The 20000-nt window shown below is 42.1% G+C and overlaps 1 protein-coding gene across 1 annotated transcript in view; it reads right to left on the bottom strand.

Annotated features, from left to right (window-relative positions):
* LOC139395344 (calcium/calmodulin-dependent protein kinase type II delta 2 chain-like) overlaps window positions 1-9870 on the bottom strand; it is a 52001-nt gene extending 42131 nt beyond the window's left edge. The window contains exons 1-2 of the mRNA XM_071142911.1: window positions 9105-9870; window positions 981-1053 (exon numbers count right to left, since the gene is read on the bottom strand). Coding sequence (XP_070999012.1) covers window positions 981-1053; window positions 9105-9508 — 477 coding nt within the window. The 5' untranslated portion in view covers window positions 9509-9870. The remainder of the gene's footprint in view (window positions 1-980; window positions 1054-9104) is intronic.
* Between the last annotated feature and the right edge of the window lie 10130 nt (window positions 9871-20000).

Below are 20000 nucleotides of genomic sequence, written 5' to 3'. Positions count from 1 at the left end.
TAGGGACAACTTGATCCTACAGACACACAAAGAGAGACAAAGAGACAACGGTTGAACAGGGACACACTAGCAACACAACTGTGGCATAAATACATACAGACACACACACAAAGAGAGACAAAGAGACAACGGTTGAACAGGGACACACTAACACAACAACACACTGTGGCATAAATACATACAGACACACACACACAGACAGACACACACACACACACACACACACACACACCTTCAGATGTACAGATGTAAAACATGGGTTGGTGGTGATGATGATGGTGATGATGATGGTGGTGGTGATGATGGTGATGGTGGTGGTGATGATGGTGATGGTGGTGATGGTGATGGTGGAGGTGATGGTGGTGGTGATGATGGTGATGGTGGTGATGGTGATGGTGGAGGTGATGATGGTGGTGTTGGTGATGGTGGCGGTGATGATGGTGATGGTGGAGGTGATGATGGTGATGATGGTGATGGTGGAGGTGATGATGGTGATGATGGTGATGATGGTGGTGATGATGATGATGGTGGTGATGATGATGGTGGTGATGGTGATGGTGGAGGTGATGATGGTGATGGTGGTGATGATGGTGGTGATGATGGTGATGGTGATGGCGATGATGGTGATGATGATGATGATGATGGTGGTGGTGATGATGATGGTGATAATTGATGGTGGTGATGATGATGATGATGGTGGTGATAATTGATGGTGATGGTGGTGATGGTGATGGTGGTGATGATGGTGGTGATGATGATGGTGGTGATGATGGTGATGGTGGTGATGATGGTGGTGATGATGGTGATGGTGATGGCGATGATGGTGATGATGATGATGATGATGGTGGTGGTGATGATGATGGTGATAATTGATGATGGTGATAATTGATGGTGGTGATGGTGAAGGTTGATGATGATGATGATTATGGTGATGGTGGTGATGATGATGGTGGTGATGAAGATGGTCTGACCATACCAACCTTCAGGTCCCTGTGAACGATACCATTGACATGGCAGTGATGAACACTCTCTACAATCTGCTGTATGCAATGACTGAAGGAGGAGAGACAAAAAGGAGAGAGAGAAAAGAGAGAAGAGAGAGGAGTGAAGAGAGAAATGGACAGGGGAGAAACATCTTATTATATAAACAACGGTGTTTGATAGACACTGACCAAATGTTCAACAATAAAACACAGAAAATACCATATACAGATTACAGAGTTAAACAATACTCTCTCTGTTTGATCAGAGTAAAGTAACAGCCCACTACAGATTACAGAGTTAAACAAACAACACCAGCTAACAGGGAAACACACCGACAACACAGATGAATCATTCTAGAACTATATACAGTACCTCCTCTCTCCCCATCATGCCTTCCCTCTTCCCCCCTCCACCTTCTCGCTCTTCCCCCTTCCACCCTCTCGCTCTTCCCCCCTCCACCCTCTCGCTCTTCCCCCCTCCACCCTCTCGCTCTTCCCCCCTCCACCCTCTCGCTCTTCCCCCTTCCACCCTCTCGCTCTCCCCCTCCACCCTCTCACTCTTCACCCCTCCACCCTCTCACTCTTCCCCCTTCCACCCTCTCGCTCTTCACCCCTCCACCCTCTCACTCTTCCCCCTTCCACCCTCTCGCTCTTCCCCCCTCCTGATCTCTCTCCTTCTCTCTCTCTCCCTCTCTCCTCCTCTCTTTACGGAGGTTGTAATTCAACATAAAGTCTGTAGTGTGAAGTAGGTTCCATATCTATGGATAGGTCCCAAATTGCACCCTATTCCCTATGTAGTGCACACATTTTGACCAGAGTCCTATGAGTTGCCATGGCGCCCTAGAAGCACTGCTAGCAGCCTAAGTAAAAAAATAGTTTGTTGTTGTTGTTTTTTGAAAATCAGCTCTTTCGTTTTTTTAGATAACATAGAGTTTTTATTACATGCATCTGCTGCTTTCTGAGCCATGGATTTACAGGTTGACTGACAAGGGGAACACTCTGTGAGCCATGGATTTACAGGTTGACTGACAGGGGAACACTCTGTGAGCCATGGATTTACAGGTTGACGGACAGGGGAACAGTCTTTGGCTAGCTATGACTCTCCTGTGAGGATCAAAAGACAGGGTTAAAACGGATCAACACCCGTCAGACCTCTCTCACCCGCAGAGGGGAGGAGGGATTGATGTGAGGGGGTTTTATAACACCTGGCCATATAACGGATCAACACCCGTCAGACCTCTCTCACCCGCAGAGGGGAGGAAGGATTGATGTGGGGGGTTTTATAACACCTCACGTCCGGTCGTAAATTGTAAATCTCTAGGACGGAGGGAAACTTTCTCTCTCTGCACTTTAAAAATTGAGATTGGAATATTTTTGTTACTACGGAGACGTTTTGCCGCCCGAAAACTCAGGGTTCACTGTCCAACAGTGAACACTGGGGCAATATTTTTAACATCCGAATGAAGGCGTATGATAAGAGAAGGAATATGGGAAATTAATTTTTATTTTGTGATGTTATTAAAAATGGTATAAAAATTATATAACAAAAAATATTGTATCATGAAGAGTTTTCACACCGTATGTCAGGTTTCCATCCTTTACGTTGTATAGGAAATACCAGGGATGAAGAGAATATTTTAGCTAATATAGAAATGTGATTTTAGTTTCCTAACAAGATCATAGTTGATGATACTTTGCCCAGTAAGTAGCCACGCCCGAGGGAGCTCAGAGAGCGGGTCAGCATGACGGAAACACCCTCTTTTTCCCCCCAGAGTGCATAAAGGCTGAGTTGAGAATTAACATACCACACCAGAAAGACTCTAGCTGCAGCATAGTTCTCCATTGGTTATGACCCTGAAAATCAACACGAGGTGAAGACAACAAAGTAGCCTCTAACAGTCAATGTTCCGGCTAAGTAGCTGTTCTAAGTACTGTACCTAAGAAAGTGAATTGAAGTATGACCATCCGGATACTCTCTTCAAACCATCGCTGGCTACACTGCGTTCATCACCCCACTGGGGATCATCGACACGGCTGATTAGCTCCACTGGACCACTCTTCCAGAACGAGTGAAATTAAACACGGACAACGAAAAAAGAAGGACACTGTGACCTCTTCTGGACAATCAGAGCCTTACACTTGAGAACTAAGGCCCAGTGGAACCCTTTTCAAGAAGTGGAACCCTTTTCACGAAGGACTGGGTCCAACAGAGATACACGATCAAGGAAGACATTCAACACGTAAATACATTCATTACTTCTTACCCAAATGGGCGGTAGGTCGGGGAAAAGTATTGTGATTACTGTGAGCGTACTTTCCAAATGTATCCAAGTGTTCTCTCTCTCTCTCTCTCCATCTTATGTAACAAGTGTCATATTGTGTCAGTCCGCTAGGGACCTGTTTCCATCGTATTAAGTTTCTAATCAATAACCTATACTGTGTGTTTGTGTGTGTGTGTGGGTATCCTGTGTTATCATTTAGTTATTAAGTAAATCAATAATTAAATATATTTGTGTGGTACAGAATGGTCAGTTAAGGCTGGGGTTTGTGCAGATGCAAGGAGTATATGACGTTCAGAATTATGAGACTGACACTATTGAGGTAATGATTAATTAAATGAATGTTATCGATATACGTATTATAAATCCTCTAGAGTTTAATCCGGGAGATGGTAACTCGGTAAACAACTTCTTCCCGTGGTGCCCCAAAATGTAAATAGTTAATTGTTTCATGATTAATTTAATCAAGTAACAATTACACCTAGTTAGTTGATTCGATACATAACAGTCACCAGATTAATGAAAGCCACGACACGACACTAGCTAGCTGGCTAGTGTTTTTTTTTTAAATGATGCAGCTAGACACTGTACCAGCTTTTTGGTTTCACCCTGGCTGCCTGTTCCTGGTCTTTTGAAAACATCAATTGAGGAGTCACCTGAAGCGTGAGAGGAATGGGAGATACAGTTGAGGAATGCAGTGCTGAGGCAGAGTGAGGACGACTGGCTACTACTCTGAACGGTGTGTGGTGAACATTCCGGTGCCCAAAGCTGCTGTACTGGTTGATCAAACTATAGTTAGAGTATTCATGATGATATACTGGTTGATCTAACTATAGCTAGACTATTCATTATGATGTACTGGTTGATCTATTCATGATGATGTACTGGTTGATGTAACTATAGCTAGACTATTCATGATGATGTACTGGTTGATCTATTCATGATGATGTACTGGTTGATCTATTCATAGTGATGTACTGGTTGATCTAACTATAGCTAGACTATTCATGATGATGTACTGGTCGATCTAACTATAGCTAGACTATTCATGATGATGTACTGGTTGATCTATTCATGATGATGTACTGGTTGATGTAACTATAGCTAGACTATTCATGATGATGTACTGGTTGATCTATTCATGGTGATGTACTGGTTGATGTAACTATAGCTAGACTATTCATGATGATGCACTGGTTGATCTATTCATGATGATGTACTGGTTGATCTAATCATGATGATGTACTGGTTGATCTAACTATAGCTAGACTATTCATGATGATGTACTGGTCGATCTAACTATAGCTAGACTATTCATGATGATGTACTGGTTGATCTAACTATAGCTAGACTATTCATGATGATGTACTGGTTGATCTATTCATGACGATGTACTGGTTGATCTAACTATAGCTAGACTATTCATGATGATGTACTGGTTGATCTATTCATGACGATGTACTGGTTGATCTATTCATGATGATGTACTGGTTGATCTAATTATAGCTAGACTATTCATGGTGATGTACTGGTTGATCTATTCATGATGATGTACTGGTTGATCTATTCATGACGATGTACTGGTTGATCTAACTATAGCTAGACTATTCATGGTGATGTACTGGTTGATCTATTCATGATGATGTACTGGTTGATCTATTCATGGTGATGTACTGGTTGATCTATTCATGATGATGTACTGGTTGATGTAACTATAGCTAGACTATTCATGGTGATGTACTGGTTGATCTATTCATGACGATGTACTGGTTGATCTAACTATAGCTAGACTATTCATGATGATGTACTGGTTGATCTATTCATGGTGATGTACTGGTTGATCTAACTATAGCTAGACTATTTGTGGTGATGTACTGGTTGATCTAACTATAGCTAGACTATTCATGATGATATACTGGTTGATCTAACTATAGCTAGACTATTTGTGGTGATGTACTGGTTGATCTAACTATAGCTAGACTATTCATGATGATGTACTGGTTGATCTATTCATGACGATGTACTGGTTGATCTATTCATGATGATGTACTGGTTGATCTAACTATAGCTAGACTATTCATGATGATGTACTGGTTGATCTAACTATAGCTAGACTATTCATGGTGATGTACTAGTTGATCTATTCATGACGATGTACTGGTTGATCTAACTATAGCTAGACTATTCATGACGATGTACTGGTTGATCTAACTATAGCTAGACTATTCATGATGATGTACTGGTTGATCTATTCATGATGATGTACTGGTTGATCTAACTATAGCTAGACTATTCATGGTGATGTACTGGTTGATCTATTCATGACGATGTACTGGTTGATCTAACTATAGCTAGACTATTCATGATGATGTACTGGTTGATCTATTCATGGTGATGTACTGGTTGATCTAACTATAGCTAGACTATTTGTGGTGATGTACTGGTTGATCTAACTATAGCTAGACTATTCATGATGATATACTGGTTGATCTAACTATAGCTAGACTATTTGTGGTGATGTACTGGTTGATCTAACTATAGCTAGACTATTCATGATGATGTACTGGTTGATCTATTCATGACGATGTACTGGTTGATCTATTCATGATGATGTACTGGTTGATCTAACTATAGCTAGACTATTCATGATGATGTACTGGTTGATCTAACTATAGCTAGACTATTCATGGTGATGTACTAGTTGATCTATTCATGACGATGTACTGGTTGATCTAACTATAGCTAGACTATTCATGACGATGTACTGGTTGATCTAACTATAGCTAGACTATTCATGATGATGTACTGGTTGATCTAACTATAGCTAGACTATTCATGATGATGTACTGGTTGATCTAACTATAGCTAGACTATTTGTGGTGATGTACTGGTTGATCTAACTATAGCTAGACTATTCATGATGATGTACTGGTTGATCTAACTATAGCTAGACTATTCATGATGATGTACTGGTTGATCTATTCATGATGATGTACTGGTTGATCTATTCATGATGATGTACTGGTTGATCTAACTATAGCTAGACTATTCATGATGATGTACTGGTTGATCTATTCATGATGATGTACTGGTTGATCTAACTATAGCTAGACTATTCATGATGATGTACTGGTTGATCTAACTATAGCTAGACTATTCATGGTGATGTACTGGTTGATCTATTCATGGTGATGTACTGGTTGATCTATTCATGGTGATGTACTGGTTGATCTAATTATAGCTAGACTATTCATGATGATGTACTGGTTGATCTATTCATGATGATGTACTGGTTGATCTATTCATGGGGATGTACTGGTTGATCTATTCATGATGATGTACTGGTTGATCTATTCATGGTGATGTACTGGTTGATCTATTCATGGGGATGTACTGGTTGATCTATTCATGATGATGTACTGGTTGATCTAACTATAGCTAGACTATTCATGGTGATGTACTGGTTGATCTATTCATGGTGATGTACTGGTTGATCTATTCATGATGATGTACTGGTTGATCTAACTATAGCTAGACTATTCATGATGATGTACTGGTTGATCTATTCATGATGATGTACTGGTTGATCTATTCATGACGATGTACTGGTTGATCTATTCATGATGATGTACTGGTTGATCTATTCATGATGATGTACTGGTTGATCTAACTATAGCTAGACTATTCATGATGATGTACTGGTTGATCTATTCATGATGATGTACTGGTTGATCTATTCATGATGATGTACTGGTTGATCTATTCATGATGATGTACTGGTTGATCTAACTATAGCTAGACTATTCATGATGATGTACTGGTTGATCTAACTATAGCTAGACTATTCATGATGATGTACTGGTTGATCTATTCATGATGATGTACTGGTTGATCTATTCATGATGATGTACTGGTTGATCTAACTATAGCTAGACTATTCATGGTGATGTACTGGTTGATCTATTCATGATGATGTACTGGTTGATCTAACTATAGCTAGACTATTCATGATGATGTACTGGTTGATCTATTCATGGTGATGTACTGGTTGATCTATTCATGATGATGTACTGGTTGATCTATTCATGGTGATGTACTGGTTGATCTATTCATGGTGATGTACTGGTTGATCTATTCATGGTGATGTACTGGTTGATCTATTCATGGTGATGTACTGGTTGATCTAACTATAGCTAGACTATTCATGGTGATGTACTGGTTGATCTATTCATGATGATGTACTGGTTGATCTATTCATGGTGATGTACTGGTTGATCTAACTATAGCTAGACTATTCATGATGATGTACTGGTTGATCTAACTATAGCTAGACTATTCAAGGTGATGTACTGGTTGATCTATTCATGATGATGTACTGGTTGATCTAACTATAGCTAGACTATTCATGATGATGTACTGGTTGATCTATTCATGATGATGTACTGGTTGATCTATTCATGATGATGTACTGGTTGATCTAACTATAGCTAGACTATTCAAGGTGATGTACTGGTTGATCTATTCATGATGATGTACTGGTTGATCTAACTATAGCTAGACTATTCATGATGATGTACTGGTTGATCTATTCATGATGATGTACTGGTTGATCTAACTATAGCTAGACTATTCAAGGTGATGTACTGGTTGATCTAACTATAGCTAGACTATTCATGATGATGTACTGGTTGATCTATTCATGATGATGTACTGGTTGATCTAACTATAGCTAGACTATTCATGATGATGTACTGGTTGATCTATTCATGGTGATGTACTGGTTGATCTAACTATAGCTAGACTATTCATGATGATGTACTGGTTGATCTAACTATAGCTAGACTATTCATGATGATGTACTGGTTGATCTAACTATAGCTAGACTATTCATGGTGATGTACTGGTTGATCTATTCATGGTGATGTACTGGTTGATCTATTCATGGTGATGTACTGGTCGATCTATTCATGATGATGTACTGGTTGATGTAACTATAGCTAGACTATTCATGGTGATGTACTGGTCGATCTATTCATGATGATGTACTGGTTGATCTATTCATGATGATGTACTGGTTGATCTAACTATAGCTAGACTATTCATGATGATGTACTGGTTGATCTATTCATGATGATGTACTGGTTGATCTATTCATGATGATGTACTGGTTGATCTAACTATAGCTAGACTATTCATGATGATGTACTGGTTGATCTAACTATAGCTAGACAATTCATGGTGATGTACTGGTTGATCTATTCATGGTGATGTACTGGTTGATCTAACTATAGCTAGACTATTCATGGTGATGTACTGGTTGATCTATTCATGGTGATGTACTGGTTGATCTAACTATAGCTAGACTATTCATGGTGATGTACTGGTTGATCTATTCATGGTGATGTACTGGTTGATCTAACTATAGCTAGACGGGTTGTTTTTGAAGTGCTCTGAGATTCTTATGAAAAGTGCAATAGAAACGTGATGCATTATTCTTGTTATTATTTTGGCGTCTCCTCTGTGATTAATCACACAGTCAGTGGTCCATACATCACATTTATAAATCACTTGATAGAGACAGATATCACACCTTAGATGACACACACACACACCTTAGATAACACACACACCTTAGATGACACACACACACACACACCTTAGATAACACACACACACACACCTTCGATACAGCCATATGAAATAACACACACCTGACTGCGAGAAAGAACTGGAAGACAGTGATATAGCATGTGTGTGTGTGTGTGTGTGTGTGTGTGTGTGTGTGTGTGTGTGTGTGTGTGTGTGTGTGTGTGTGTGTGTGTGTGTGTGTGTGTGTTCCTACCTGGCGTCAGCCTCACTGTAGTACTCCCTGGCTACGATGTCCTCAAACAGCTCTCCTCCAGTCACCCTGAAAACACACAGACACACAGACAGACACACAGACACACAGACACACACACAGACAGACAGACACACACACAGACACACAGACAGACATAGACACACAGACACACAGACACACACACAGACAGACAGACACACAGACACACACACATACACACACAGACACACACAGACACATACACACACAGACAGACACACACAGACAGACACACACAGACAGACAGACACACAGACACACAGACACACACACAGACAGACAGACACACACACAGACACACACACAGACACACAGACAGACACAGACACACAGACACACAGACACACAGACAGATACAGACACATACACACACAGACAGACACACAGACAAACAGACAGACACACACAGACACAGACAAACACACAGACACAGACACACACACACAGACACACACAGACACACACAGACACACACAGACACACACACAGGCACACAGAAAAACAGACACACACAGAAACACACAGACACACAGAGACACACACCAAGGTGGTTTACCTCTCTAGTGTGTGTCTGTGGTTTAGCACTAGTTATTATTCCTGACAAAACCAGCACCTGTCATCCCTGGATCAGTACCTGGATCTACACTTACTGAGAGATGGAGGGATGAGATACACATAGATATGAGAGGTGTACTCACAGATCAAACAGCAGGAAGTGGAAGCCCTCCTCTGATATGAGAGGTAGAGGTGTACTCACAGATCAAACAGCAGGAAGTGGAAGCCCTCCTCTGATATGAGAGGTAGAGGTGTACTCACAGATCAAACAGCAGGAAGTGGAAGCCCTCCTCTGATATGAGAGGTAGAGGTGTACTCACAGATCAAACAGCAGGAAGTGGAAGCCCTCCTCTGACATGAGAGGTAGAGGTGTACTCACAGATCAAACAGCAGGAAGTGGAAGCCCTCCTCTGATATGAGAGGTAGAGGTGTACTCACAGATCAAACAGCAGGAAGTGGAAGCCCTCCTCTGATATGAGAGGTAGAGGTGTACTCACAGATCAAACAGCAGGAAGTGGAAGCCCTCCTCTGATAGGAGAGGTAGAGGTGTACTCACAGATCAAACAGCAGGAAGTGGAAGCCCTCCTCTGATATGAGAGGTAGAGGTGTACTCACAGATCAAACAGCAGGAAGTGGAAGCCCTCCTCTGATATGAGAGGTAGAGGTGTACTCACAGATCAAACAGCAGGAAGTGGAAGCCCTCATCTGATATGAGAGGTAGAGGTGTACTCACAGATCAAACAGCAGGAAGTGGAAGCCCTCCTCTGATATGAGAGGTAGAGGTGTACTCACAGATCAAACAGCAGGAAGTGGAAGCCCTCCTCTGATATGAGAGGTAGAGGTGTACTCACAGATCAAACAGCAGGAAGTGGAAGCCCTCCTCTGATATGAGAGGTAGAGGTGTACTCACAGATCAAACAGCAGGAAGTGGAAGCCCTCCTCTGACATGAGAGGTAGAGGTGTACTCACAGATCAAACAGCAGGTAGTGGAATCCCTCCTCTGATATGCTGTCATGAAGCCTCACTGAGAAGACAGGAAGAGAGGGGGTAAGAGAGGGGGGTAGACGGGGCAGAGAGGGGGGGAAGAGAGGGAAAGGGGCGATAGAGGGGGATAGAGGGGGCAGGAGAGGGGCAATAGAGGGGGATAGAGAGGGCAGAGAGCGGGGGAAAATAATGGATAGAGGGAGGGAAGAGAGGGGGCAGAGAGGTGGCAGAGAGGGGGATAGAGATAGAGGGTGGGAAGAGAGGGGGTATAGAGGGGGATAGAGGGGGAAGAGAAGGGATAGAGGGGATAGAGAGGGGAAGAGAATGGATAGAGGGGGAAGAGAATGGATAGAGGAGGAAGAGAGGGGATAGAGGGGGGAAGAGAGGGGATAGAGGGGGGAAGGGAAGGGATAGAGGGCGGAAGAGAAGGGATAGAGGGGGGAAGAGTGGGGATAGAGGGGGAAGGGAAGGGATAGAGGGGGAAGAGAAGGGATAGAGGGGGGAAGAGAAGAGAAGGGATAGAGGGGGGAAGAGAAGAGAAGGGATAGAGGGGGGAAGAGAAGGGATAGAGGGGGGAAGAGAAGGGATAGAGGGGGAAAGAGAAGGGATAGAGGGGGGAAGAGAAGGGATAGAGGGAGAAAGAGAAGGATACAGGGGGGAAGAGAGAGGATAGAGGGGGGAAGAGAAGGGATAGAGGGGGGAAGAGAGAGGATAGAGGGGGGAAGAGAAGGGATAGAGGGGGAAGAGAAGGGATAGAGGGGGGAAGAGAAGGGATAGAGAGGGGAAGAGAAGGGATAGAGAGGGGAAGAGAAGGGAAGAGAAGGGATAGAGGGGGGAAGAGAAGGGATAGAGAGGGGAAGAGAAGGGATAGAGGGGGAAGAGAAGGGATAGAGAGGGGAAGAGAAGGGAAGAGAAGGGAAGAGAAGGGATAGAGGGGGGAAGAGAAGGGATAGAGGGGGAAGAGAAGGGAAGAGAAGGGGTAGAGGGGGGAAGAGAAGGGATAGAGGGGGGAAGAGAGGGGGAAGAGAATGGATAGAGAAGTGAATAGAAGGGATAGAGGGTGAAGAGAAGAAGACAAGAGGAAAAAGACAACAGGTTCTATAGAGAAGGATTACTGCTATTATTGAAATGTTCTTGCCTAAATCCCAAACGGTATTATATTCTCTATGCGATGCCCTACATTTGACCAGGGCTGCACACACACCTGTTGTGGTCTTTTCCACAACAGGCTAATAAAAACAGAGCAGATGTTGCCAGGGGTCGACGAGGGTTGTTGTTCTCACCAATATTGGGATGTTTCAGCAGACGGCAAATCCTGGCCTCTCTCTCAAGCTTCTGGTGGTCTGGAAACATGACAAACAGAGAGAGAGAGAGAGAGAGAGAGAGAGAGAGAGAGAGAGAGAGAGAGAGAGAGACAGAGAGAGAGAGACAGAGAGAGACATAGCGAGACAAGAGACAGAGACAGAGACAGAGAGACAGAGACAGAGACAGACAAGAGACAAGAGACAGAGACAGACAATAGACAGAGACAGACAGAGACAGAGAGAGACAGAGAGACAGAGACAGAGAGACAGAGAGAGACACAGAGGGAGAGGCAGAGCGACAGATAGGCAGAGAGACAGAGAGAGAGAGAGAGAGAGAGAGAGAGAGACAGAGAAAGAGAGAGAGAGAGAGACAGAGAGACAGAGAGAGAGAGACAGAGACAGAGAGAGACAGAGAGAGAGAGACAGAGACAAAGAGAGACAGAGACAGAGAGAGACAGAGACAGAGAGACAGACAGAGACAGAAGTGAATCCCTGTATTTCATTGTTTCTGTATCTCCATAGACTATAGTGCTGTAGGTAATCCTTTACAGACTGTGATGCAAATGTCAGCCAGTAGAGGGTGTACTGTGTGTGTGTTGGAGGACAGCACCGTTGGCAGAGGTAACTGATGAAATTACTATAAATAAAATGTCCTCTATTTCTCCTCCTCTTAACATCTATCTATCACCCCCCTCTCTCTCCCCCCTTTCCCCATCCCCCTCTCTCTCCCTCCCCTCTTTTCTCTCCTGTCTCTCTCTCTCCCTTTCTCTCCCCCCTCTCTCTCCCTTTCTCCTCCATCGCTCTCCCTCCCTTTCGCCCCTCTCCCCCCCTCTCTCTCCCTCCCCCCCTTTCTCTCCCCTCTCTCTCCCTCCCTTTCACCCATCTCTCTCTCCCCCTCTCTCCATCCCTCCCTTACCCCCATCCCCCTCTACCTCCCTCCCTCCCTTTCTCTCCCCTCCCTCCATTTCTCCCCCTCTCTCTCCCTCCCTTTCTACCCCCTCTCCCTAACTTATTCCCTCCCTTTCTCCCCCCTCTCTTGCCATTTCTATTCTACTGTATTCTATTCTACTGTATTCGATTCTACTGTATTCTATTCTACTGTATTCTATTCTACTGTTTTCGATTCTACTGTATTCTATTCTACTGTTTTCTATTCTACTGTTTTCTATTCTACTGTATTCTATTCTACTGTATTCTATTCCACTGTATTCTATTCCACTGTATTCTATTCTACTGTATTCTATTCTACTGTATTCTATTCCACTGTATTCTATTCCACTGTATTCTATTCTACTGTATTCTATTCTACTGTATTCTATTCTCCTGTATTCTATTCTACTGTATTCTATTCTACTGTTTTCTATTCTACTGTATTCTATTCCACTGCATTCTATTCCACTGTATTATATTCTACTGTATTCTATTCTACTGTATTCTATTCTCCTGTATTCTATTCTACTGTATTCTATTCTACTGTATTGTATTCTACTGTATTCTATTCTACTGTATTCTATTCTACTGTATTCTATTCTACTGTTTTCTATTCCACTCAACTTTATTTTATTCTATTGTACTTTATTTGTACTTTACTTCTCCACTCTATTTTATTAAACTTTATTCTACCCTACTCTATTCTACTTTATTCTACCCTACTCTATTCTACTTTATTCTACCCTACTTTATTCTACTTTATTCTACTCTACTCTATTCTACTTTATTCTACCCTACTCTATTCTACTTTATTCTACTCTACTCTACTTTATTCTATTATATTATATTCTACCCTAATCTACTTTAATCTACCCTACCTTAATCTACCCTACTCTACTTTAATCTACCCTACTCTACTTTATTCTACCCTACTATATTCAACCCTACTCTATTCTACTTTAATCTACCCTACTTTTGTTTTTACCCTACTCTATTCTACCCTACTCTATTCTACTTTATTCTACCCTACTCTATTCTACATTATTCTACCCTACTCTATTCTACATTATTCTACCCTACTCTATTCTACTTTATTCTACCCTACTCTATTCTACTTTATTCTACCCTACTCTATTCTACTTTAAACTACCCTACTCTATTCTACTTTAATCTACCCTACTCTATTCTACTTTATTCTACCCTACTATATTCTACTTTATTCTACCCTACTCTATTCTACATTATTCTACCCTACTCTATTCTACTTTATTCTACCCTACTCTATTCTACTTTATTCTACCCTACTCTATTCTACTTTAAACTACCCTACTCTATTCTACTTTAATCTACCCTACTCTATTCTACTTTATTCTACCCTACTATATTCTACTTTATTCTACCCTACTCTATTCTACATTATTCTACCCTACTCTATTCTACTTTATTCTACCCTAGTCTAATCTACTTTATTCTACCCTACTCTATTCTACTTTAATCTACCCTATTCTATTATACCCTACACTATTCTACTGTATTCTACACTACTATATTCTACTTTATTCTACCCTACTCTATTCTACTATATTCTACCCTACTATATTCTACTCTACTCTACTCTACTTTAATCTACCCTACTCTACTTTATTCTACCCTACTATATTCAACCCTACTCTATTCTACTTTAATCTACTCTACTTTTGTTTTTACCCTACTCTATTCTACCCTACTCTATTCTACTTTAATCTACACTACTCTATTCTACTTTATTCTACCCTACTCTATTCTACTTTATTCTACCCTACTCTATTCTACTTTAATCTACCCTACTCTATTCTACTTTAATCTACCCTACTCTATTCTACTTTATTCTACCCTACTCTATTCTACTTTAATCTACCCTATTCTATTCTACCCTACACTATTCTACTGTATTCTACACTACTATATTCTACTTTATTCTACCCTACTCTATTCTACTATATTCTACCCTACTCTATTCTACACTACTCTATTCTACTTTAATCTACCCTACTCTAGTCTACTTTAATACACCCTACTCTATTCTACTTTATTCTACCCTACTCTATTCTACTATATTCTACCCTACTCTATTCTACACTACTCTATTCTACTTTAATCACCCTACTCTAGTCTACTTTAATACACCCTACTCTATTATACTTTATTCTACCCTACTCTATTCTACTTTAATCTACACTACTCTATTCTACTTTATTCTACCCTACTCTATTCTACTTTATTCTACCCTACTCTATTCTACTTTATTCTACCCTACTCTATTGTACTTTAATCTACCCTACTCTATTCTACTTTAATCTATCCTACTCTATTCTACCCTACTCTATTCTACTTTATTCTACCCTACTCTATTCTACTTTAATCTACCCTATTCTATTCTACCCTACACTATTCTACTGTATTCTACACTACTATATTCTACTTTATTCTACCCTACTCTATTCTACTATATTCTACCCTACTCTATTCTACACTACTCTATTCTACTTTAATCTACCCTACTCTAGTCTACTTTAATACACCCTACTCTATTCTACTTTATTCTACCCTACTCTATTCTACTATATTCTACCCTACTCTATTCTACTTTAATCTACCCTACTCTATTCTACACTACTCTATTCTACTTTAATCTACCCTACTCTAGTCTACTTTAATACACCCTACTCTATTCTACTTTATTCTACCCTACTCTATTCTACTATATTCTACCCTACTCTATTCTACACTACTCTATTCTACTTTAATCTACCCTACTCTAGTCTACTTTAATACACCCTACTCTATTCTACTTTATTCTACCCTACTCTATTCTACTATATTCTACCCTACTCTATTCTACTTTAATCTACCCTACTCTATTCTACACTACTCTATTCTACTTTAATCTACCCTACTCTAGTCTACTTTAATACACCCTACTCTATTCTACTTTATTCTACCCTACTCTATTCTACTATATTCTACCCTACTCTATTCTACACTACTCTATTCTACTTTAATCTACCCTACTCTAGTCTACTTTAATACACCCTACTCTATTCTACTTTATTCTACTCTACTCCACTTTATTATTTTCTACTCTACTTTAATCTACTTTATTATATTCTATTATATTCTACCCTACTTTAATCTACTTTATTCTATTCTACTCTACTTTATTCTATTCTATTCTACCCTACTTTAATCTACTTTATTCTATTCTACTCTACTTTATTATATTCTATTCTACCCTACTTTAATCTACTTTATTCTATTCTACTCTACTTTAGTCTATTCTATTTTACCCTACTTTAATCTACTTTATTCTATCTACTCTTTTATATTCTACTACTAAGGTTCATCATAAGGATTCTCTGCTGCTTTCTAGGAATCAGTGACTTGATACTGTATCACTTTACTGTGTGAATCGGAACAAAACGATTCCATTGGATTCTGTGAGTTCCATAGTGATTCAGAGTCACGTTCAAACAATTCAAATCAGAACTGTGTCAAGTGACTCTGATTCGGAACCGGTGAGTCAAGACGACCCAGTTCCACTTTGCCTCAGGACAGAGAGGGGGAGAGAGCGACAGAGAGATGGGGAGAGAGCGAGAGAGAGAGAGAGGGGTCAGACAGACATGTGTTTGCGTGAGTGTCAATTCCTAGAAGAGAGAGATGAAAAGAGCGGGAGTGTGGAAGAAGAACATGAGAAAGAGATGGAGGAGAGAGAGATGGAGAGAGGAGGGAGGGAGAGATGGAGGAGAGAGAGATGGAGGAGAGAGAGATGGAGGAGAGAGAGATGGAGAGAGGAGGGAGGGAGAGATGGAGGGAGAGAGATGGAGAGAAATGAAGGAGAAAGAGAGAGAGTGAAAGAGAGATGAGAGAGGAGGACGGAGGGAGAGATGGAGGAGAGAGAGATGGAGAGAGGAGGGAGGGAGAGATGGAGGGAGAGAGATGGAGAGAAATGAAGGAGAAAGAGAGAGAGTGAAAGAGAGATGAGAGAGGAGGACGGAGGGAGAGACGGAGGAGAGAGAGATGGAGAGAGGAGGACGGAGGGAGAGATGGAGGAGAGAGAAATGGAGGAGAGAGATGGAGGGAGAGATGGAGAGAGGAGGGAGGGAGAGATGGAGGAGAGAGATGGAGGAGAGAGAGATGGAGGAGAGAGAGATGGAGAGAGGAGGATGGAGGGAGAGATGGAAGAGAGAGAAATGGAGGAGAGAGATGGAGGGAGAGATGGAGAGGAGGGAGGGAGAGATAGAGGAGAGAGAGATGGAGGGAGAGATGGAGGTGAGAGAGATGGAGAGAGGAGGATGGCGGGAGAGATGGAGGAGAGAGATGGAGAGAGGGAGAGATGGAGGAAAGAGATGGAGAGAGTAGGATGGAGGAGAGAGATGGAGAGAGGAGAGAGGGAGAGATGGAGGAGAGAGATGGAGAGAGGAAGGAGGGAGAGATGGAGGAGAGAAATGGAGAGATGGAGGAGAGTGGAGGGAGGGAGAGATGGAGAGAGGAGAGAGGGAGAGATGGAGGAGAGTGATGGAGAGAGGAGAGAGGGAGAGATGGAGAGAGGAGGGAGGGAGAGATGGAGGGAGAGAGATGGAGAGAAATGAAGGAGAAAGAGAGAGAGTGAAAGAGAGAAATGGAAGAGAAATGGAGAGATGGAGGAGAGTGGAGGGAGGGAGAGATGGAGGAGAGAGAGAGAGAGAGGAAGGAGGGAGAGATGGAGGAGAGAAATGGAGAGATGGAGGAGAGTGGAGGGAGGGAGAGATGGAGGAGAGAGAGAGAGAGTGAAAGAGAGATGGAGAGAGGAAGGAGGGAGAGATGGAGGAGAGATGGAGAGTGGAGGGAGGGAGAGATGGAGGAGAGAGAGATGGAGAGAAATGAAGGAGAAAGAGAGAGAGTGAAAGAGAGATGGAGGAGAGTGGAGGGAGGGAGAGATGGAGGAGAGAGAGAGAGAGTGAAAGAGAGATGGAGAGAGGAAGGAGGGAGAGATGGAGAGAGGAGAGAGGGAGAGATGGAGGAGAGAGATGGAGAGAGGAAGGAGGGAGAGATGGAGGAGAGAGATGGAGAGAGGAAGGAGGGAGAGATGGAGGAGAGAAATGGAGAGATGGAGGAGAGTGGAGGGAGGGAGAGATGGAGAGAGGAGAGAGGAGGATGGAGGAGAGGAGGACAGAGTGAATAATACTGTTAAATCAACAGGACCAAGGACAACCTACCCATTATACTATCATCAGCTAGCCCTGGGAGCAAGGTCACTAATCTGTCCATCTCTCTCTCTCTCAACTTCCTTTCTCTCTCCCTCACTCGCTTTCTCTTTATATATCTCTCTCTCTCTCAATCCCTCTCTCTCCCTCTCAATCCCTCTCTCTCCGCCACAGGTAGTCTACCTCCCAGCCAGCCGGACATCTGTTGTCTAGCAACTCCTTGACCAATCAGAGTGCTCTGAACTCCCCTCTCCTCTCCTCTCCTCCCCTTCGCCTCTACTATTTTCTGCAGTGGAACTAGCACTGCATGCAAATGGCTGTCCCTGGAGCACACACACACACACACACACACACACACACACACACACACACACACACACACACACACACACACACACACACACACACACACACACACACACACACACACACAGGCAAAGCAAACACTAAAACCTCAACCTCATCCCTAATTTCTATCTCTCTCACAGACACAGTTTATCCTTCTCTCTCTCTCTTTCTCGTTCTCTCTATCCATCTCTCTATCCCTCTCTCTATCCATCTCTCTATCCCTCTCTCTATCCCTCTCTCTATCCATCTCTCTATCCCTCTCTCTATCCATCTCTCTATCCCTCTCTCTATCCATCTCTTTATCCCTCTCTCTATCCATCTCTCTATCCCTCTCTCTATCCCTCTCTCGATCCATCTCTCTATCCCTCTCTCTATCCATCTCTCTATCCCTCTCTCTATCCATCTCTCCATCCATCTCTCTATCCCTCTCTCTATCCATCTCTCTATCCCTCTCTCTATCCATTTCTTTATCCATCTCTCTATCCCTCTCTCTATCATCTCTCTATCCCTCTCTCTATCCCTCTCTCTATCCCTCTCTCTATCCATCTCTCTATCCATCTCTCTATCCCTCTCTTTATCCCTCTCTCTATCCCTCTCTCTATCCATCTCTCTATCCATTTCTCTATCCCTCTCTCTATCCATCTCTCTATCCCTCTCTCTATCCCTCTCTCTATCCCTCTCTCTATCCCTCTCTCTATCCATTTCTTTATCCATCTCTCTATCCATCTCTCTATCCCTCTCTCTATCCCTCTCTCTATCACTCTCTCTATCCATATCTCTATCTATCTCTCTATCCCTCTCTCTATCCCTCTCTCTATCCATTTCTCTATCCATTTCTCTATCCCTCTCTCTATCCATCTCTCTATCCATCTCTCTATCCCTCTTTCTATCCATCTCTCTATCCCTCTCTCTATCCATCTCTCTATCCCTCTCTCTATCCATATCTCTATCCATCTCTCTATCCCTCTCTCTATCCATCTCTCTATCCCTCTCTCTATCCATCTCTCTATCCCTCTCTCTATCCATCTCTCTATCCATCTCTCTATCCATCTCTCTATCCATCTCTCTATCCATCTCTCTATCCATCTCTTTATCCATCTATCTATCCATCTCTCTATCCCTCTCTCTACCCATCTCTCTATCCATCTCTCTATCCATCTCTCTATCCATCTCTCTATCCCTCTCTCTATCCATTTATCTTCCCATTTCTCTATCCATCTCTCTATCCACCACACTCTATCTGACCATTCAGTATCATAACACCACAGTCTTGTCATTGTTGCTAGCTATCTGACCATTCAGTATCATAACACCACAGTCTTGTCATTGATGCTAGCTATCTGACCATTCAGTATCATAACACCACAGTCTTGTCATTGATGCTAGCTATCTGACCATTCAGTATCATAACACCACAGTCTTGTCATTGTTGCTAGCTATCTGACCATTCAGTATCATAACACCACAGTCTTGTCATTGATGCTAGCTATCTGACCATTCAGTATCATAACACC

Source organism: Oncorhynchus clarkii, unplaced genomic scaffold (assembly GCF_045791955.1).
Source record: "Oncorhynchus clarkii lewisi isolate Uvic-CL-2024 unplaced genomic scaffold, UVic_Ocla_1.0 unplaced_contig_10815_pilon_pilon, whole genome shotgun sequence".
Lineage (NCBI taxonomy): Eukaryota > Metazoa > Chordata > Actinopteri > Salmoniformes > Salmonidae > Oncorhynchus > Oncorhynchus clarkii.
The sequence above is the reverse complement of the archived record's forward strand: the minus strand, read 5'-3'. Positions and strand labels throughout refer to the sequence as shown.